General features: G+C 34.4%; 1 protein-coding gene across 2 annotated transcripts in view; it reads left to right on the forward strand.

Annotated features, from left to right (window-relative positions):
* MAP4K3 (mitogen-activated protein kinase kinase kinase kinase 3) overlaps nt 1-23,331 on the forward strand; it is a 192,288-nt gene that overhangs the window by 142,377 nt on the left and 26,580 nt on the right. For both annotated transcript variants that reach the window (XM_080813394.1, XM_080813393.1), the window contains 9 exons: nt 5,004-5,062; nt 10,796-10,834; nt 11,073-11,126; nt 13,510-13,552; nt 14,872-15,031; nt 16,114-16,226; nt 19,872-19,913; nt 21,710-21,794; nt 23,131-23,210. In XM_080813394.1, coding sequence (XP_080669520.1) covers nt 5,004-5,062; nt 10,796-10,834; nt 11,073-11,126; nt 13,510-13,552; nt 14,872-15,031; nt 16,114-16,226; nt 19,872-19,913; nt 21,710-21,794; nt 23,131-23,210 — 675 coding nt within the window. The remainder of the gene's footprint in view (nt 1-5,003; nt 5,063-10,795; nt 10,835-11,072; nt 11,127-13,509; nt 13,553-14,871; nt 15,032-16,113; nt 16,227-19,871; nt 19,914-21,709; nt 21,795-23,130; nt 23,211-23,331) is intronic.

The raw sequence follows: 23,331 nt of genomic DNA on the forward strand, positions 1-23,331 counted from the left end.
AGTGGGAGGTATCGGCTTCCAGTTACAGAATAAATTAGTCACAGGGATAAAGGTGCAACATAGGGAATATAGTCAGTGGTGTTGTAGTAACTTGTGGTGACAGAAGGCAGCTGCAATGGTGGGGAGCACCGCGTAATATATAGAGGTTTTGAATCACGTGTTGTACCCCTGAAACTAATGTGATATGTGTCAACTCTACTTCAATGAAAAAGAAATGGAAACATATCCTTAATCATTTTTATATTTATTACATGGTGGAATGATAGTACTTTGGATATGCTGATTCAATAAAATATATTATTTTAAAAATTAGTAAGAGTTTGGCCCATAACCATAAAATGGATTTATCTGATGTAAAAAAAATCCTGTCTTCAGATTAGAAGATTACACATCTATTTAACTGATGGCCAATTTTTTTCTAGTTTGCCTAATTTTACTGGATATTTTAGCCCATATACCAATGACAAATATACTTAAAGTTAACTATATGCAAAACACTATATTAATTGCTGTGGAGGAACATAAATAGTAACATAATCTTTGCTCTGAAGAAAAGTAAGGTATGTCTGAAAAAGTAAGAATAAAATATTTTAATTATAATTAAAAACATCAGAAAGATAAACCCAATTGATCATTATCAGTAAACATAACAAAAGTACTTTAAAATTACCCCTTAATTAGGTCAAAACTGAAAAGTCTAAAAAAGTTAAATTTTTTCTGAAAAAGTACAGTAAATTCTAACTTTGTTTATTTCAAGTTTGTTAAACTGTAACTTATCATTAAGCTTTGGTGGTGTAGTTACTCTTCTTACCTGATACTTAATAAAGACAGTTTCTAAGGAGAATTCATTTCATAGCTGCACAATGATAGGACATTTTCTGGAATGGCAGACCTACCCTGCTGATCTTTACTTCCAAGTTTGACATGTAAGTCATGAATACTGCTTAGTGCTCATCTGTTAGTGTTTTGACCTCACTGGCTTCTGTATTTTTTAAAAAATAAAATCTTTTTATGATTTGTCCATGATTCAGTTGTTTTTTACTTCTATAAATTATCTACCATATTAAAAAGTGTCTTAAAATGACTTTATTCATATATTTTTTCATTTTTTGGTGAGAAAAAATACTCTCCTCTTGTGCTGTTCTCTTTTTTAATGGTTAAAATAAATTGCTTAAGTATTTTTTCTTTTATGTTTCTGTAGCCGGCTGTATCAGTTCTGTTAACTTCTGTTTTTTTTCATCAGGTGTAGACTTTGCAACCTCCTAAGGGGTTTATAAAAAAACAGTGATAAGATTTTCTTGAGCATGTATTTTCCTTTTCTGCTGTTCTGTGTTCTGTCCTTTATTTTTTTTTCAGTGCTTCTGTGCTTCTCCATTCATTAAAAACTGAAGTTAGGCTTTTTCTGACGTAAAAAGATTTTCATTGCGCTGAAGTGACCACCTTCAATTTTTGCTTGAGCATTCAGGTTGAATCTATACGAGGAGGCTATTGTGTGTTTTCAGTCCTTGTTACTTATTTAACTTTACCGTGTAAACATTGTCATTCATTAATAAGCTGATGTCTCATTTGTGCTGCCTTTTTTTTTTTTTTTTTTTGTCAGAGTGAGCGAGCACAGGCAGACAGAGAGGCAGGCAGAGGCAGAGGGAGAAGCAGGCTCCCTGCTGAGCAAGGAGCCCGATGTGGGACTCGATCCCAGGACGCTGGGATCATGACCTGAGCCGAAGGCAGCTGCTTAACCAACTGAGCCACCTAGGCGTCCCATGTGCTGCTAATTTTTTTTTATATCTCTCTTGGCGTGTTCAAATGTATTCTTATTTAGCTTACAAAGGTTTCCTGTGTTTTACCATCATGTAGGGTTATCTTGAGTGCTTTTCCAAGCATGATTTTGGTAGCATTTTTCTGTTACAGGATAGCTTCCAAGTACTTCTTGACAAGCATTTTAGATCAATCTTTTTTAGACTGTTTTAAAGATACATAAATAGATACTAACTTTGCCCAAATTTTACTTTTCTTCCTTTCCTTTTTATTTCTTCTCATTTTCCTTGAATGATTTACTGTCTGAATTCTGGCATATAATAGGGTTCTAAGTAAATAATAGTGGAGCTAAATGAGATTCAATGCTTATTGAAAGGACTTAGTATAATTCTTTTACTTGATGACATTCCTAGGACCTTGTTTTTGTTCCCTGGCTGCTAAAAACATAACTTGATTTATGGAGAAGGAATTAATAAAGAATCAGCCCCTTTTAATTTTTGCTTGGTAGGGCTAGACACATGATGCACTTAATCATCTGACTTGGATGTATCTACAGCTTCTTCCTAGCTTGAATGTTGTTCTACATATGAACCTATGTTCAATTTTTCTGTTAAAATACTACACTAGTTATTTTAGATTCCTTTCTTACCTTCCTAAGTAGTCTGCTAATCTCAATTGATTTTTTCTTAAAAATCATTATCATCGGGGTGCCTGGGTGGCTCAGTGGGTTAAAGCCTCTGCCTTCAGCTCAGGTCATGGTCTCAGGGTCCTGGGATCGAGCCCTGCATCGGGCTCTCTGCTCAGCAGGGAGCCTGCTTCCTCCTCTCTCTCTGCCTACTTGTGATCTCTCTTTCTCTGTCAGATAAATAAATAAAATCTTTAAAAAAAAGTCATTATCATCAACCTGGTAGTTGTCATGTATTGTAAGGTGACTGTTCCTATAACAGCCACATCTATGTTCATGTAACAGAAACCATGGGCACTCTACACAAATGCACACTTTTCGAAGCCATCATTTGATAAGGGCTTAAGAGATTCTGTTGGCCAAAGAGATTGCAGGTATAGTAGAGGTGTTAGAGTTACCTATAGCTGAAGAAAACAAACTTGAATTTAGAAGTGCATTCATTGAGATTAGTCCTCCTCTTTCCCGAATGCCAAAGTTTAAAGGTTCCTGTACGAAGTCATGACCACTTAAGTTGTGCGGCACAATTCTGTGGCAGTCTTATGATAACAGTGCTATCATCCTATTAAGATACATTATTATCAATTAGAACAGGTATCCTTTTTCATTGGAATTTTTGTGATACCCATGTGAGAGTTGACTAATCTTATTTATGATGTGTTATCTTTTCTATCATTTATTATGTAAGAACATTTATTATGCATGAAAACATAGAAATATTGAAGAAGACAAAATTTGAGTCTTGTCTAAACCAGGGTTTTGGTTCTGTTTTTCATCAGTTATCTTTTGGACAGGTGCTGGAGTACTTAAATGTTAAAGTGCTTTTCACTTAAATGCAATGTATTGCTTAGAATCCTTATATTGCTGGGCTTCATATTTTTGTGACCTAGAATTTGTGTATCTTAACGAGGCTGAAGTGTTTGTTGTCTCTTAACAGGAAAATAAACTATCGGTGTTTAAACAAGCATTTATTTTAAGGGCCTAGTTAGTGTGTACTAGGTACTATTCTAGACCCTGGGCTGTTAGGGAAGAAAGATGGATTTAACAGTTTCCCTTTGTTTGAGGAGCTCACAGCCTGGCTCCTATTTTTATAGACTGGTAAATGAATTAATTAAAAGGCAGTCTGAGTGCTAGACAACTGGGTATTAAATGATGTGGAGACATGGAAAAGGTTGCACCTTTTCCTGCACAGTGTTGGAAGGCTAGTCAAAGGAGGTATCAGGATTTAGCAATATCTTGTATAATTGTGCATTTGGCAATATCTTGTATAATTAGAAAATACTTTAAGTACACTATATTCTAGTGAAAATAAAATTGATTTAAAATGTTAAATATTCCCCCTTCATTATTAAAACCATGCTTGAAATACAGTGACTTAAGAAGGGGAGAGGAGGGGCGCCTGGGTGGCTCAGTGGGTTAAAGCCTCTGCCTTCGGCTCAGGTCATGGTCTCGGGGTGCTGGGATCGAGCCCCGCATCGGGCTCTCTGCTCGGCAGGGAGCCTGCTTCCTCCTCTCTCTCTGCCTGCTTCTCTGCCTACTTGTCATCTCTCTCTCTATCGAATAAATAAATAAAATCTTTAAAAAAAAAAAAAAAAAAAAAAAAAAAAAAAAGAAGGGGAGAGGAAGGGAAGCTTTACTTTGTACTTTCCATTGTTAGAAAACTTTTTTTTCTTCAAGAAGACATTTGAGTTGAGGAGATATATTGTTAGTCCCTTTAAATTTCAGTTCTTAACTCTCTACAATGTGTAGCATTCAGTGGAAATGTTTAGTTAAGGATACTCGTTTTGCTACTTAACTCTCTAAAGAATTACTAAAAACCCTTTAAGTGTAATTACAACCTTGTGCATGTTCACCTATATAATTTACTTAAAAAGAGCACCCTGTTCTATATCTTTAAAAAATTATTATCTACAGGGCGCCTGGGTGGCTCAGTCAGTTGAGCGGCTGCCTTTGGCTTGGGTCATGGTCCTGGGGTCTTGGGATCAAGCCCTGCGTCGGGCTCCTTGCTCAGCAGGGAGCCTGCTTCTCCCTCTCCCTTTGCCTGCTGCTCTGCCTACTTGTGGTCTCTCTCCATCTCTCAAATAAATAAATAAATAAATAAAAATAAATTATTATCTGCATAAGCAATAATAGAAATACATAAATGTGTATATGTACAGCATTATTGCAGATCTTACGTACAAGGTCAAGATTTTTGTTACTTGTTCTCTTCTGTAATCATTTTTGCTTCATTATAGCTTGATGTCAAATGTCTTATTTGAGCATTTTTCTTTCTAAAAACTGATTTTTACAAATTTTAATTACAAAAGCAATAACCATAAATGAAACTTGCATATATTACTCAAACTAATTCCCAGAAAAATACTGAACTTAAATAAATATGTAAACCACAACTGCAGACTTCTGACATCTTTTATTGTTGGAAGTCCTACTATGCCTTTTTGTGTTAACATATAGCAATACAGATTTATTTGCAGTCTGGGGCTTCTTTTGAAATATATATATTTGTGTATCATGATTTGTAATATACTACTCTTTCGCTAAATATGTTATTTTATACTATTAGGATCTACAGCTAGAATATGGACAAGGACACCAAAGTAGTTACTTTTTGGGTGCAAACAAGTAAGTAAAGTTCTTTTTAAATTAAATTTAAATTCAAGAATAGTTAAGTTACTTTATATTTTAATGTATTTATTATATTTTGTATTTATATTTATTATAGATTTTATTATATATAATACTTAATATGTATTTTATTACCTCCAGAAGTAAAGTCTGGTAGGTATGTCTTATAATATGCTTTTAACTTTTCTTCATTGCTGCTTTGCTAATCATTTAGTCAGTAATTGTCCTAATGGGGACAGTCATCTTAAATTTTTTATATCAAGCTACTTTGTAGACCTTACTTGTTAGAAAAAATGAAGTACATTCCAACTAAAATAATACATGTTTCAGGATTCTTTTTTCTTTTATTTTTAAAGTTGGCCTGGTTATTCCTTATAAAACTTGTGCTGGTGCACATTCCAGGTGTGCTTGCTCTGAAAATAGCTGGGAATATTCATACTGTTCAGAAATCTCTATCCTGACTTTAGCTGTTAAGAGCTTTTCAAAAAGTAGATAGTAGTTAAAATGTGTCTAGGGTCTTAAGCATTATATGCAAGAAGTAAATCCAGCAATTATTAAAGGCCTCCTGTATGCCAGGCACTGTCTGGGTGGTACGGCACTGGGGTGAAAAGGCAGCTTGCAAGGTGTAACAGTTTAAGTTGCTCGCAGTCCTGAGTCAGCACGGTAAGGGGACAGGACTCTTGCTGTTCCCGGTAGGTTCTCATTTTCTGAAATCATGAAGAGATTATCATTTTAAAATCTAATTTGTGGGACACCTGGGTGGCTCAGTTGGTTAAGCAGCTGCCTTCGGATCAGGTCATGATCCCAGCGTCCTGGGATCGAGTCCCACATCGGGCTCCTTGCTCCGCAGGGAGCCTGCTTCTCCCTCTGCCACTCTGTCTGCCTGTGCTCGCTCTCTCTCTCTCTCTCTCTGACAAATAAATAAATAAAATCTTAAAAAAAAAATCTAATTTGTAAGGAAACACTGTTTCAATTGCCAAAATCTCCCAGCAATGTAGATATTAATAATCACAACAACCTAAAATGTCAACATATGATTTCACTTACATTAGAGAGTTGAGAAGTATACATACACCCATACTTTAAGCGCTTGAGAAATGGTGACTAAAGACGAATAGCTCAGACTTAGACATAATGCAAAATCATGTCTCTCTCCTTTTTTTATAGACTAAATGTTTAAATACACTATCTTTGCTCAACACAGAGAAAAGACTTTGAATGACAACCTAAAGAAACGATATTAGTTTTGATTTAAGCTGAACTTCAGTTAAATACAATGAAGTTGGGTTTTTTTTTATTAACCTGATTTAGGTTTCCTAAAATGGTAAAAAATAAAAATAAAATAAAATTTCCCTAGTAGAAAATGAAATTTTATCTAAAGAGTTAACTATATGCTATTTATAATCTGTCCTGATTCGTTGATGGACAGCAAAGAAAGTTTGTCTTACAGTGGTTAGCAAATAAAAATTCTAGAGTGCTTTTTATGGTTTTTTTGGTCTAAATTTAAGGTCACGGGTTCTAAGGACCTGGTTAGCAAATTTTGGTATATTTAAGAGACAGTGGATAATTTGGAGAAATATTTCATTTATCCTTTTTTTGGTTCATTTCAAATATATTTTTTAAATTATATACTTGCAAAAATGCAAAAAAAAAAATATGGCCCATCACTAAATCTTTTCCAGATTCCTTAGTTCCCATTGTCTAATTTCTGATTTTAGACATTTTCATAGTATATAGGTACTTCGGCTAGGTAAAATGTTAATAATTTGCCCAACCTTCATTTTTTGATTAATTGGATCCCTGCTTAAGGAACTGTATTCTATATAACGAATCACTGGCAAGGTAGGTTGGCCAAACATTTGACCTTTGGCTGTGTTTCGTGTATAGGTATATACATACATGTGACATGAGCATGGATGTAGCACTTCTCTTAGTGTACTGATGTCTGCTTTATTCTTGTGACTAGGCAGTGTTTTAAAACTCACAGGATTTCCTGCTTTCTCCATAGGTGATCAGGCAGACAGATTTCCATTTATGGGTTTCTACCTATTCCAGACCAAACAGGAACTAAGATAGTTTTTTGTTTGTTTTTTTAATAGAATGATATGTATTTTGACTTACTGGGTTTTCTTTTCTTTTGAATGCTGTTATTATTGGGATCAACTTTTCTGATCATTTAAAACCAACAAAATGCTATTTTTTAAAAAAGTTATTTCTGATTTTGTTTTTAATGTAGAATAAAAATTCTAAAGATGAATTCTCTTCTAAAGACTTAAATATTGGTGAAAAGTGTAACTGAATTACACAGTTCCTGCCACAATTGAGTGTAGTAGTAATAAATGCTAGATCTGGAGTCAGAACGCTCTGTTCCTGTAAGCTATGTGACTTTGAGAAATTTACCTCAATTTTCTCTAGTAAAATGGAGATTATACTAGTCCCTGCTTTGTAAGGTGCCAAGGATGAAATGTAGTAATCATTGCAAAGCATTTAGGACAGTCGGGGTTTAATAAATATTTACCAATTACCCTTATGTGTAGTACTTACTCAGTAATTGTTGATTGTAAGAACAAATGAGTATGAATGAATAAAACTGCTCTTTGGGTTTAAAGAAAAAGGAAGTTTGTTTTATCTTCAAATATAATCAGGACAATACTTAAAGATTATTTTGAGCCATTTAGGCAATTTCAGATTTTAGCAACTTGAATTTCTTAGCTAATTTGAATATGCTAAATATTTTGGCTGTGGTTTTTACTTCCCTGTATCAGTTTCTTCACTTCACCAGTTAATCTATGATTGCATATTGTTGCATTTTTAACTTTTCATCCAGATTTCCAAATTATGTTAGATTGACTTAGTAATTCAGTATCTCTGGGCATCATTTTTGTTTTATTTTGTTCATTACTTTCTGAAATTTCCATGAGAATCCGTGTGGACTAGTGAATAGTGATACTGTTTATTGTATCAGTGTCACATTTTTCTCTAGGGCTCTCAAGATACAACATTTACTGTAAATGAACCTCTTAGCAAATTTAGCCATGTTTCATTTTCTCTGTTATAAAGCCTGAAAAGCAAATCATGTATCTTTCTTTTCATTAAAACTTCATGAATTCTATAACTTTATTAACAAAATATCTGCAACACGTAGTAGGAAATTTACAAATAAATAAAAAATTTACGTGAGTCTCTAGCCATAGGTTAGCTGCTTTTCTGTGTTCTTATTAACCTTTCTCTCTTACTCTTGGAGAGTCTTAACACTCTTAGGAAGATCCTTTTTAAAAAAATGGAATACCATGTAAGTCCAATTAAATATGGTAATTGAAAATAAACTACATTTTTAATTTCCCTCTTAATTATTTTCAAATTTGAATATTCTCTACTGGATAAAGAGGTGCCCCCCCAAAACTGTTGTCATGTGTTTAAAAAAGAAGTGTTTTTTGTATCTTCTAAAATGATATAAAATTCCACTGTACATTTCGGAGATACTATGTTTAACTTAGTAAAATAGTTTAAAGCAGTGGTTCTTCAATTTTTGGTCTCAGGATCCTTTACAATCTTAAAAATTATTGAGGACTCCAGTGAGCTTTTGTTTATATGGTTTATAACTGTCAGTATTTATAGTATTGGAGATTTACACTGAGAACTTTTCAAAATATTTCCTTATTTAAAACAGTAATATACCTGATACATGTTAACAAAAGTAACATTTTGTGTGTGTGTGTTAAAAAAAGTTACTCATCATTAAAAACCAGTTTAAATGCCACTTCTTTATGATACCTTCCTTATAGCACCACTTGATTTCTCTCATGACACTTAGAAGCAGCAAATAATTGTGATAATAGACTCTATTTATGTTGGTATAATTCAAAAGACTTTTTGTTGAGGCCCACTAAACATTTTTTATGAAAAACAGCTATTTTCCTGAAACAAAGTAATAGTAATAAAAGTGGCATTGTTTTTTATTTTTTTGCAAATCTCTTTAATATCTGGCTTAATAGAAGACAGCTGGATTCTCATATCTGCTACTAATCTGTTGTGTTATCATGCATTTTTTAATCTCTGGAAAACTCCAGAATTTCATTCTCAATGAAAGAACAAGAATGCAAAAGGTAAATGCTTTTTTGTATTATATGTATTATGAAAATAGTTTTGTTCTTGCAGACGCCCTACAGGAGACCAAGGGACCTCAGAGATCCCTAGACCACACTTTGAGAATTGTTAGTTTAAAGAAATGTTGCTCAGTCAATCATAATAAAGAAAATGCTAATTGAGCAGTTACTATATTCTAAATTTCCTGTTCTAAGCACTTTACCCGTATTCAGGGTATTGTCAGATAAACACTTGCATGTAGGTGCTGTTACAATTCCTGTGTTACAGATAAGGAAGCTGAAGCACCGCAGAGTAACTTATTGAAGGCCACATAGCTTACAGGGATGGAGGCAGGACTCAGATTCAGGCTGTCTTTGCTTCACAACCTGGCCTCATTTTGCTATCCTGCTTCTAGTCAGAAGCTCCTGCCTTCCTAGAGCTAGCCCTTGACGAGCTTTGTGAGTTAGGTGATAGATTTCACTGAAATACCTCAGGGTTTTTTTTACCTGCAAAATAAGATTTGCAATTAGTTTATGGCTTTCCCATGTCATTTAAACTTGAATTAGAGTTTTGTTATTTGTTAATACTTAGGTTCTTAGTAAGCTGGCCTAATTAAAATATTTAAAGACCAAAATCTATTCTATTAATTGCTTAGACCAGCTAACCATACCTCTCAGTTTCTCTGGTTTTATGTTTGGATAATTCTAAGCGCAGCTTTTTCCAATATATATTGGAGGGGAACATAATTAGAAGGTACTGCCTTACAACTTTTGAGGAGAGTAAATTTCTGTTGACTCACTTTTACCTCAGTAATCTGTTAGTAACCACATTTCTCCCTATCCCACTGGCTTTACGAAAGCTGCAAAATGTTTACGCTTGCAGAGTGTAAGTAGGAGATACACTGCATGAACTTGCAGTGAAAAGAAGTAAGGGAACTTCAGGAATGCCACGAGTGCGCTCTTACATTCCTGAATATCAAAGTTTCATAAATTGCTCCTAATGATAAAATCCTCGCACCTGGTCTGATACAGGCTTAGTCTCCCAAAAGTGTAAATGTGTTTGCCAGTACACCACTGGAGAACAGATCCGTCAGGTAAGTGAGTGTCTTCTGTGGAAGCAAAGTGCTACTACATTCATGTATTCACATCACATGCATGCATGCTTTTGCAGAGATCCAACATGTTGAGTTTCATTTTGTAGGATTGCCTGAGAGCATGTTTTTTTAAAGTGTGTCACCTTCCTTATTTTAAGAAAAAGAAAATATAATTTCAGGTGTCAGGTAAAATGTTCCAGGGAAAATTTGAATCCTGGAAACCCCTGACTATGACCCTGCAATTATGGTTTTGTCAGTCCTATTGTGACATTTCATGGTGGGTTGTCCTCTGTTTGAATTGGTATTTTCCAGTAAACATTAGGATTTATTTTGTTCATTTCAAATACATGTATAAAAACATTAGCAACAGAAAATACAGACACATCGTTAAATATAACTTGATGTTCTATGGTATAGAGATCATTCTAGCAGATGTTAGTAAATAGGAAAAAGTAATTTAAAAATTTGTGGATAAGGTTAAAGTGATGAAAATAATGTACTTGGTATTCCTTTGCTTATATATTGACAATATTTTTTGTTTTTGTTTTAAGGAGTCTTCTGAAGTCTGTTGAAGAAGAATTACATCAGCGGTAATTTTGATTTTTAATTAAGCCTAAAATACTTTATGTTATAGATGAGTAAAGTCTGTTTGCCCCTTCTCTGTCATATAGCCTAAGGTTGTTTTGTTGTTGTCTAATTCTGAATCCTGCAAAGCTGCAGAAATAAAATTCTGTCTTGCAGTAGCCCTTCCTGCATTTTCTAAAATTTACTCTTAAGCCATTTTGGTAAAGTCCATTTAGTGACAGTGGAATTATCCTTTGTCCTTAGAGGGCATGTGGCACATTTAGAAGATGATGAAGGGGATGATGATGAATCTAAACAGTAAGTTCTGTTTCTGTTTTTGATTAAAAAAAAGAAAAGGTGTCATTTGACTTGATTTCATAAATCTAACAGCTTATACTGCCAGTAATTTTAATATCATTAGTAACATAGTATTATGGGTTATACCACAGTTTCTTTCTCTTTCCTTTTTCTAGTTGTGTTAGCTCAAGGCACATTAACAAAATACCATAACCTGGTGGTTTAAAAATTGATTTCACAGTTCTGGAGTCTGGGAGGCTGAGGCTCCAGCTGCAGGCCAGTTTAGTTCCTGGTGAGAGGTCTCTTTCAGGCCTGCCGGATGGCTGCCTTTTCTCCATGTTCTTACTTGGGCTTTCCTCAATCCATGCATGCAGAGACAGAAATCTCTCCCCCTTTTCCTATGAGGACCTCACTCTTAGGACTTCGGTTAACCTTCCACTAAACACTAGAATAAGAGCACAATTTAGGCAGGTTGTCTGCCTTTCTGTAACAAGGATCCCCTTTCCTCCCGTTTCCAATAATACGGGCATCATTTTTATCTAAGACCTCAGCAGGATGGCCTTTAATGTCCACATTCTACCAATATTCTGTTGGTGACTATTTATGTATTCGCTAAGAAGATGGAAACTCTCTCCAGCTCTCCTCTTTCTGGCCACTCACCAGAATCACTCTTAGCGTCCTCATTTCTAGCCTGTATCTTAGAAGTCTTCCAGCCTCTACCTATTACTCAGTTCCAAAGCTGCTTCCACATATTTGGGTACTTGTTACAGCATTACCCCACTTCTTGGTACCAAGCGAGTCTGTCTTAGCTTGGTCTGCCATAAGAAAATACCGTGAACTGAGTGACTTGAGTAACAGAAATTTGTCATGCTCTGGGGTCTCAGGTATCTAAGATAAAGTGACTGCTGCCCATTCAGTTCCTGGTGGGGCTCTATTCATGAGTTATAGACAGCTGCCTTCTTGCTGTGTCCTCACATGGTCTTTTCTCAGTGTGTACACAAAAAAAAGAGAAGGAAAGAATAATCTCCTTTCCTCTTATAAGGTCCTGTTGGATCAGGACCCCACCCTTAGGACCTCCTTTAAACTTAATTACCTTATAGAAGCCCTATCCAGATACAATCACATTGGAGGTTAGGGCTTCAACATAGGAATTTTGGTGGACAAAATTCAGTTCATAGCACTGGCTGATGACAAAGAACTTTGAAAGAAACTAATTGATAAAGGTAGTAAATATATCTTGTAATTTAATGTCATCATTTAGTAATTGGTAGGTGCTATAATTATTACTACAACTACAAAGAGGCTTGTGCTTAAATTTCATCTGATATGTTTTAAATGCACACAGTGGATATAAATGTATTTTTTTTTTAAGATTTATTTATTTATTTATTTATTTGACAGACAGAGATCACAAGTAGGCAGAGAGGCAGGCAGAGAGAGAGGGGGAAGCAGGCTCCCCGCTGAAGCAGAGAACCTGATGTGGGGCTCGATCCCAGGACTCTGGGATCATGACCTAAGCCGAAGGCAGAGGCTTTAACCCACTGAACCACTCAGGCGCCCCATTATATAAGTGTATTTTTAAAGAGGGAATATTTTCACTTATGTAAGCATTGATACTTAGTTTTTTTTAGATTTTTTTCCCCCCTTTAAAGAAAGGTGCAGTTTCATGGTAGAGTAACACCTGACTGGCAGTGGGAGGCATGGAGGCATAGGTTTTCCTTTATACCTCACTACTCTGGGACTTTGAATCAGGTCACCTAGCCTCTCCAGGCCTCCCTTTCCTCATCTGAGAGTTAATGCTCGATCATCTTTTAACTTTTTTGTACATCTAAATGCCAGTCCTGAGTTGCAATGAATTTTAGCTTCAGTCAAATAAATTCTACCTAAAATTTTCCAGCAAATATGTGTAGCTTTTGGTGAGCATCAGAGATATTTCATATCTAACAGTAGTAAAAATGAAGCTTACATTGTAATATATTTTTATACCATATCATTTTGCTGTTTTTTCCCAAACTAATTGCTGCTTATGTTTTTTAATAATTACCTTCTAATTGATGTAAACTGGAACTGTAGTTATCTTTTCCTGTTTTAATTTGAAACCAAGAAAGCATATCTCCTTAATTACTTCCGAATAAAACTTCATTCAGTTTTTAAATAGAATATTTGGAAATATTCTATTTAAATAGAAATATTTATTTTTGGAATTATTTTGAAATATTTGGAAATATTCTATTTAAATAGAAAATATTCTATTTTCCAAATAAATATCCACAGAATATTTGGAAAACACTCATAGTCTCAGAAAAGAGAACTTGTTTATGCAAATATTCTTCTATATCTTTGAATAATTAATTATATTTTAGTACTAATTCAATTCTGATTCTAAACTCTCATGTTTTTATAGTTCAACCATGAAAGCGAAAGTTCCACCCCCTTTGCCACCAAAGGTAAAGCAGGTTTTTCAATTTGAATTATGTGTGTGTGTTTGTTGTGATTGTTCTGCCACCTTAATACTGGATTAATATTTCCTCTGTAGCTTATTTTCACTTGGGATCCACCAAAAAAAATCATGAACAGGTTACTAACCATGATACAGATGACTGATTATTTTTGTCTTTTTTTAATTATCCAACTTGTCACTTACTGTTTATTCTAAATAATAAGTTCTAGAAATTTGTACATGAAAATGATTAAGTTAACGGGTATTATTTCACCTGGTTAGAAATCTCACATTTTTTGGTAAGATTTCTTTCCTTCAAAATCTATGATCTACTAGTAACTGATTTCTTAAGAATGGGTAAAGGATAATGATTTATCATCATAGATATGTAACTGTCAGAAGGTACTTTTACGTTAAAAGTACAAAATAGAGTAATTTTCAAAAATTTTTTAGCAACAAAATCCTTTTGTTACGATGTTAAAGAACAAAATACTAAAATTAACTGATGGTTTTTTTAAAGACAAAATAAGTTGATATAGGTAATAAAAATTCATGAGTTTATATGCAGAGCAAATTTTAATTATAAAATTGAACTCTATAAAATGAGCTGTTCCAAGGTTTGAAATCAGGGGTTATAAAAGAAAGTTGGAGTCTGATCAGTCTTGGCAACTAATATATTATTGTATTTTGCTTTCATTTTATACTTTTGAAAAAATCATAATTCACACAGTACTTGCTTATTTAGTTTTACATTAGAATTTCAAAAAGTGCTGAGCAATCTTCCTAATAATGAACACATTTATAAGAACTTATAAAATCTCCAAACTGTCAGCAGACTGGAGGTTTTTTTCATTGTCTGCACAGGAAGTTTCGTAGCTATTCCATATTGCTTGTTAGTATTCTCCAGTATGATAAAAATTTTAATTGGTACCTTCTCCTGCCCCAGTCTGAGAGATTAAACATTAACATAAAATACATAGTCATCTAAAAGAGACGGTTTAGCCTTATAAAGAACTGAAATCTGATTAGCCTGAATATTTAAAAAGAGAATCATTTAAATTGAAGGTCAGAAAAAACAGAATATTCTTACTTAGCAAGTCTAGGTAGAAAGGCTTGTGAAGGAATTAGGGGATTTTTTTTCCCCCTGAGAAAACACCTTATTGTACATTTTAAGGATGTCTGTAGGATAATCTGAATCAGGTAGTTGAATAACCTTGAAGTTTAGCTAGTAAACACAACTCAAAAAATGTTTAATATTTTTCCTTTTGAATGAAACATGAATAATTTCATGTTTAAACATTGGTCTCCTTTTCTGTATTATTTCAGCCTAAGTCCATATTCATACCACAGGAAACTCATTCTACTGAGGATGATAATCAAGGAACTATCAAGAGATGTCCCATGTCAGAGAGCCCAGCAAAACCATCTCAAGTTCCGCCTAGACCACCGCCACCCAGATTACCTCCACAAAAGCCCATTGCTTTAGGTAATAGGGGTAGGGAGGGTGAGATAACCACGTTACCAGGGTTTAGTACTGCATGAAAAAAATGGAGGATATCTTTCTTTTAAGAGAGTATTTGAAATTCCTTTGAGAGAGGGGAGAAGGAAGACAATGACCATAGAGATGTTTTCTGCTTTTTGCCACATGGTTTGAAGTGTTTATATGGCAGGATTACCTGTGACCCATTCTGGGGTTCAGATGTCCTTGTTTCTCATTTCTTATCTAACCTCTTCGCTCTGGGAGAATTGTGAATGTTAAATTCATCATTTATCTTGGCGTGGCAGCAGAAGAAACAACTCTGAACAAACAAGGAAAGTGTGTTTTGGTTGTAGGCTACTTGTGTTTTAGAAAAAGAGGGGAGGGTACTCGGTCTGACTTCTTCATTTTATTTCATTTAATCATTTTTAGAAAAATGATTGTCACTCTTGATAGGTATTTGCCTCCAAATTAATACTAAAAGATGCTGTTTTGGGGCGCCTGGGTGGCTCAGTGGGTTAAAGCCTCTGCCTTCGTCTCAGGTCGTGATCCCAGGGTCTTAGGATCGAGCCCCGCATGTGGCTCCCTACTCATCAGGGAGTCTGCTTCTCCCTCTCCATGCGCATGTGCGCGCGTGCGCGCGCGTGCGCGCGCTCTCTTTCTAAAATAAATAAAATATTTAAAAAAAAATAAAAATAAAAGATGCTGTTTTAATACTATATTCTTGCACATTATGCACAAGCAGCGAAAAAAAGGAAGGAATTAAAAAAAGAACTACTAAAGTTTCCTGGATAACATAGTGTAAATTGCCCCTTTCCTGAAAGTAGTTATATATATCTTTGTCTTTTACACAAATACAAGTGCTTAGACATAATCTGATTTTAAATTTGTTTGTATGAAAAAAGAGATACAAGTAGCAGAATATGTGCATCAGACTTCTTTGAGTACTAAATATTTTTGATTGGGCTATCGCAAGTGAAGACGGAAACCATCTGAGAGATCGGATTTTTCTTTCCTAGTTGATAATTTTCTGAATAAAAGTTTTCATGAAAATTAATCCTTTTTAAATATATTTAAACATCTCACTGAAGGAAATGGAGTGAGTTCCTTCCAGTTAAATGGTGAACGAGATGGTTCGTTGTATCAACAACAGAATGAACACAGAGGCACAAACCCTTCAAGGAAAGAAAAGAAAGATGTACCAGTAGGTATTTATATTTATAACCTCTACTTGTTCTTTTTCTTTCTCATTGTTAAGTTAGTTTTGTTATTACAATTAATGAAACTCTAGCAATTACATATTTTACAATGTGGTATTTAATATAATGATAATGGGTTGCTTAAATCTTAAAAGAAAGCAACTTTGCTGTGGCAAACTTGAATGATGGCCAGTTGGTTATAATCGTGTATTATAAATGTGACTGTCTGCATACAGACAACTATTATTCTCATGGTGATGAGGTTGATTCTCACAAAGTTCCTTTTTCAGTCTCAAAAAGTTATGGAAAGAAGGACATGGACAGATAAGGAGAGCTAGGACTTAGGACAGATTTTTGTAGATTACATAATTCATGGTATTACTACTCTTACTCAAAGAAAATACCTAACAAGAAGGAAAAATTATTTTCTAGTAGATATAAAATATCACTTTGGGAAAGATGAAATTAACCTTAACAGCTATTCCTGTTATAGATAAATAAGTATTAATATCAGGGGATTAAAATATTTTAACATTTGTAAAGAATCTCTTCATCATCAGATGACAAATGTCTGTCATCATAGAACTTAAAGCAACAAAAAATCCTTAAAATCCCCAATTCAGCAGATGAGATCTTGAGATGAGATGGTATTTTTTAAGTTTTTATGTATACTAATATTTGTTTTTATAGATATTTATAGTATATTTAAAATGTTTATGTGCATATAGCTATGGTTTTAGGTAGAAAGCACACTGCTAGAGGCTTTTGTACTGTTTCTGATACACTTTTTTTTTTAAAATATTTCATGATAGGGGTGCCTGGGTGGCTCAGTGGGTTAAAGCCTCTGCCTTCAGCTCAGGTCATGATCTCAGGGTCCTGGGATCGAGCCTCGCATCAGGCTCTCTGCTCAGTGGAGAGCCTGCTTCCCCCTCTCTCTCGGCCTGCCTCTCTGCCTGCATGTGATCTCTCTCTCTCTCTGTCAAATAAATAAATAAAATCTTTAAAAATAAGAAGAAAAGTAAATATTTCATGACATAATATGATGTACCGTTTTTTATTTTCAGTTAAAGCACTTAACTGGGATTATCCATCATAATTTATGAAATTTAGGTAGGACGTTGTTAACAAAAGCATAAAATGCCCTTCAGGAGTAAGTTTTTATGAAGTCTGTCCAGCTGAGCAGGGCCTTTTTGTTTTCATCAGTGTAAATTTTAGCAGCCCTGTTAATGTAGTAGTACAGATATACAACCTAGTGACTACAGTACAGTGTAAGAACCTTTGAGAGATGTAGATGTGTTTTATGTATGCGTTTTTAATTCACTCTGTTACCTATTTCAGTAGGATAAGGAACTACTGTTCTGTAGTAGTGAAACTAACAGTCTCGGTAATTCTGAAATATGTCCACAGCTGTATCATAGGATAAACAGCATCCATGATATATTAAAACATGATTAGTTTCTGCAGCTTGTAATTATTTATAGCCAGTTCTGTCAATACTTAATGTAAATTTTACAGTTACAACATTGAGAGCTCCCTAGTTAAAAATGTTTTGCCAGAGTAGGTGATCTAACATAATTTAAGGATATCAATATAAAACTAAGTACATAAATTATTTGCAAAATGGAAAAACATTATCAGAAGTTAGTGGCCATGAGAGGCTGTACATCCTCATATACCTATCTACAAAATAAAATTTCAAGTAGTCTTTATTTCAGAAGTATCTAGTAGTTACAGAAGTAGTACTACATAGAATATTTCATTTGTATCATGTATACAAAATCAGTTAATAGCTTTTTAGTTAATTTTTGTCACATCACTTAGGTAATTTTGATTTAGATTAGAAAAAATTAGGATGTCATTCCTTAAAATATTAAGATTAACCTCCAAAGAAGTCTCAACTTTCATAAAATATGTTTAAAGTGTCGTTGTGGGACGACTGGGTGGCTCAGTTGATTGTCTGTCTTTGGCTCAGATCATAATCCCAGGGTCCTGGGACCTAATCCACTTCTCTCAGTGGGGAGGGAGCCTGCCTCTCCCTCTACCCCTGCCACTCCCTCTGCTTGTCTCCCCCCCCTTTCTCTCTCTGACAAATAAATGAATAAAATCTTAAAAAAAAAAAAAAAAGTGGTCGAGTTTATCTTGAATTAGGAAAGAGTACATTTTAAGAAATAAATTAAGTACCCTCTTTCTGAAAGAGATTCCTTCTCCAGGGGACAAATCATATACTTCAGGCATGTAGCCCCTTGGAAAAATATCTGGTATTCTTGAGCATGTTGTAGGTGAAGGATTATGCTGTTTTTACTCTCCTTATAATTATCAGTATACTTTGACCAGTGATTGATACATTTCAGTTCATCAAAATGTAAAACTTTAGTTGACATTGTAAACAAGGTTAAGATAATCTACAGACTAGGATAAGACATGTGTAATGTATTTTAATAGATAAAGTATTCACATCTAAAGTGCCTGGTTGGCTCAGTCGGTTAAGTATCTGCCTTCAGCTCAGGTCATGATCCCAGGGTCTTGGGATTGAGCCCCACATTGGGCTACTTGCTTAGCAGGGAGCCTGCCTCTCCCTCTGCCTAACATTCCCCCTGCTTATGCGCATGCGCGCGCAGTCTCATGCTCTCTCTATCTGAAAAGTAAGTAAAGTCTTTTTTTAGAAAAAAAAAAATTTCAAATCTAGATTACATAAAGAACTCCAACAAATAGATAATAAAAACATAACTCAGTAAAAAAAATGGGAAAAGACAATTCACAGAAGAGAATATACAAATAGCCAATTCACTATTTTTCAAATATTCTCAATCTTCCTAACAATCAGAGCCATGCAAATTAAGGAGAAAACGTTTTTATTGGTCAGTTTGATAACATTAAGTGTCTGTGAGATCATAAGGAACCAGTGCTCTTCTACATTGCTGATGGGTATGATACGAGATGAGTACTCAGAAAGTTTGGCAGTCAGAATGTAGGTACAGCCCTTTTGTTCTAGTAGTTCCTCTTCTCACAGTGTACCCTAAAAAAATCATTCATATATTGCATAGTAAGGTACATGCAAGGGTGACCATTTCTGCATTTTTGTTATAGTAAAAAATGGAAAATAACTTAAATATCCAGTAATAGAGAATAGCTAAATAAAATTTATTATATTCATACTGTGCTACAGTTAAAACAAACGAACCAGATCTGTGTGTACTGATATGAAGATCTGTCCAAGACCCAACATTAAGGCAAAGAAGAGGTTGATAAAACAGTGTGTAACTATTTATGTTCTAAAACAAAAAGTGTTTTCTGTAGGGAATCATATATATATGATTCCCTTTATATATATAGGAAATATATATATATACACACACACATATATACATACACACAAAAGAGGTATGAAAATATACACAAATACATGAGTACATATAGTTATCTAGAAAAAAGGCTTGGGAGGGTACACACTAAGTCAGTTTTTGGGGGGGCGGGTACCAGGAGTAAGTGGACTATAGAAGGGTTATAGGGAACTTCAGCTTTACCTATATTGTTTCGTTTTACAAAAAGAAAGGGTTCATGTATTTTATTTTGATACATGTGTTTGAAATACAGTATTGTTATACCAGACAGCAACAAAAAGTGTCTTCATGCATGTATTCTTTTTCTAGAAGCCTATTAGTAATGGTCTACCCCCAACACCTAAAGTGCATGTAAGTATAAATATCATATAGGTTGTTTTCAAGCTAAATACAGTGAAAGATAATTGCTTGGCTGTGTATCTTTGGTTAGATTTTCTACCTGTTTGAAAGAATCTCCTTTATTAAAAAAATCTGTAAGATTGCTAACTTAAATATTGTTACATCTGAAAAGTAGCTTTACAAAATAAAATTATGGTAAATTACACATTTTGAAACTCCTTTATTCCAAAATTTGTTAATATCTTCTTTGTAGATATTTTTGAAGAAGTGTAGAAAAGGCACATGGATACAATAGGGAGTACAAAATGTAGACATGACACATTTTTCAATTGTCAGAAACAGAAGTTTAAAACTAGAAGAAACATTAAAGGACCATCTGGCCCAAACTCTGTTTTGACCATGAGTAAAACTGAAACTCCAGAATGTTTGCGGGATCTTTTCCTAGATATACTCCTGGGTTCCACTCTGTCCTGGTTGGTTTTTTTGCTGCCTTAGTATTAAAATTATGTTATTATATTATAAAATTATATTAGTTCAATTAAATTATATTAGCTCTGTGTAATTGTGCATCAGTATAAATAGAACTGCATTTTCACCACTGCAGACCTGTAACCTAAAATGTAGTATGACACCGATTTAGAAGGTGTCTGCTGCCTTTCTAGTATGCAACCTCTCGAGTCTCCTTTTTCGCCTTTTTAGTTTCTTACTCCACTTTGTAATTATATAAAGATCTAAATTTGTGCCTTATTTTACAAAATAAAAGTTTTGAGAGTAAAGGGCTCCCAAATCCAGCAGAGACACTCAAACAGCAAGGCATGATTGCCTGTTTGTGTGCAGTGCAGAGCTGTCAGGTCAGGTGCCGCTAACAGGGAAGAGCTCGCAACTGGAAAGCCAGGTCCTATCAGCTGTCCAGACTAGCTTACGGGTGGGGTTGGTTTCATTGTTTGGCACCTTATTTTGTCACTTTGATTTTTAGCAATTAGGCAGCACCTCCACATACGAAATTTTGGCAGTTATCTTGAAGAATAATGAACTCGTTAAATGATACAATTTCTGCCCTACATCATAAAAACATTTTTTTTATTGGTCTTTTATCACCTGCTGGTATTGCCAGATTGTTGTTATTTGGTACTAAAATCTTAATAATATTGGTTGGTAGGTTTCTATGAGGAAAAGGAAATCTCAAAGTTTATGATTTTATTTTTTCATGTTAGTATTTTTAATCCCTTATCAACTATAGTAATGCGTTCTGTCTCTGGGTATTGTCTCCATATTTGTGAAGAAAACATTCCAGCCATAAAATGATGCACAGTGCTCTTCTCATCAAATATTTTTGTATTCTTCCCCCCCCCAAGTTGTTGGTAGAAAAGGTGATTAAGTGAATAAGCTCTCTTGTATTTATTTATTCTAATCTGAACAACAGTTTCAAAATTAACATTTTATTCAAATGATCAAAAAAAGTTCAAATGAATGATACCATATTTCCTTATAAGGTACTTATTATATAAAAAGACTTGTAAATGGGCTTGATAAATATTAACAAAAAAATATAAAGCTTTTTATTGACCATCCAGGGAGAATAAGCACATTGCTTTTTTTTTTTTTAAAGGGGTACAGACCCATGTTTTGAAGTACACAATATGAATTTTGAAATCAGCTATACCTCTTTCATGTTTTAATGTTAAATTTAATGATTAAGAACATTTTAGGTTATGAAATGAAAGAAGAAACTTTTCACCTTTGTAGAATTTATGATTTCCTTCTTATCAGGAAATATTGTATTACTTGGTTATTCTTTGTTTTTCCAGATGGGTGCATGTTTTTCAAAGGTTTTTAATGGATGTCCCTTGAAAATTCACTGTGCAACATCATGGATAAACCCAGACACAAGAGGTAGTACTATACGTTTCTATGTTATCTTTCTTACTGTTTTTTAACCTGAGGCCATGAAAGCATTCAGTTTTCTTCATGTTCAGAATACCCTTCTGAAAATTTTTTTGTTACAATTTTTAAAAATTGTTCAAGGTAAATATATTTCTCTGTGTTATTAGCAGTGTTTGAAGTGACCTGTAACACTAAAATTGCACGTTGTGGTCCCCATATCAATAGAGCGAAACCGTACACTCTGTGCCACCCTGATTTCCTCCAGAAAGTTTTTTTCTGTAGCTGCATGTTCAGTATCTTTGTGTTTTCGGTATAGCTGTTGTTAAAGGAGTTAACTGCCAAGGGTCCAGGGTGTAGTGAACACTCTAGAGGGCCTCTCTACCTTAAAGGGAGTCATAGTAAGAATTGTTGTCATTAGTCGCTGACAAAAGACTACCAGCATTCTCTCACTATGTATCTTAGTATCTGTGTATGTAAGATCTACATGAATACATGCCTGCACGTCTTACTAAATCTTTTAAAAATCCAAGTTAGAGGAACTTGTATTTCCCAAGTAGGGAGAATGACATTAAGAGAGGTTCATTGTTTTGTCACCAGTCTGGGGTATAGCTGCACTTGGAATCCTGTTCAGTTGTATGGTTGGACTACAAAGCTTATGCCTTTAATCTGTCAGCGCTAATCCTAAATACTGGGCAGTATAGGAATGCTCTTGGCATTCTCACTTGTTCTCAGCCTACTTCAGTTTAGTGTGGAGAAGTTCTTGACCTATTGTTTTTTATTATCAAAAGCAGCTCAGACAGGACTATGGCTAAACTACCATGTTCTAGCAGATACTGAGTACCCTAGCAGGTGGCCAAGTTTTAGTTAACTTTTTGAATAGGATAGGCAGTAGCCAGATCCTGGTTTGTTGGGGTTTTGTTTTTGTTTTTAGATCCTGGTGTTTCGATGAAACTGCTTATAATGGTAGCTCATCTGCAAAAATATTTTGTATCAGTTCTTCTGTATTTATATTCTGTACATCAAATGTACATGATCCTTTCTTAAAGGAATTGTAGAAAAGAAGCTACAGATTCTCTGCCAGTCCTCAGCACCCTCTGATATGTGAAGAACCCTAGCATTCCAGGCTTCAGAACCTCTTTATCATCTGTTTTGAGGCTGGTATTTACGTATAGCTCAGCTCATTAATGTAGAGTGTTTAGCCACTTAGTTGTATTAAACTATATTTACTGCTTATCAATCACATAATTCTTTCTTCATGTTAATACGTATTTACTTAATTTCTATATAAATCCTTTTTGAAAGTATTTTATGTATCAAAACCGGTGAATTACTTCTGTCATTTCAGATCAGTACTTGATATTTGGTGCCGAAGAAGGGATTTATACTTTGAATCTTAATGAACTTCATGAAACATCAATGGAACAGGTGTGTTATTTTGTGTTGTCCCTTTTTTTATAGTTACATATAGATAGTAGGCAAGAAATAAGTTTCAATTCTAGGATTTTCTGCTTCTTGTGTCCATAAGAGCTTCACAGAGCATATTGTA

Source organism: Martes martes (genome assembly GCF_963455335.1).
Source record: "Martes martes genome assembly, chromosome: 9".
In the NCBI taxonomy this organism is placed as follows: domain Eukaryota; kingdom Metazoa; phylum Chordata; class Mammalia; order Carnivora; family Mustelidae; genus Martes; species Martes martes.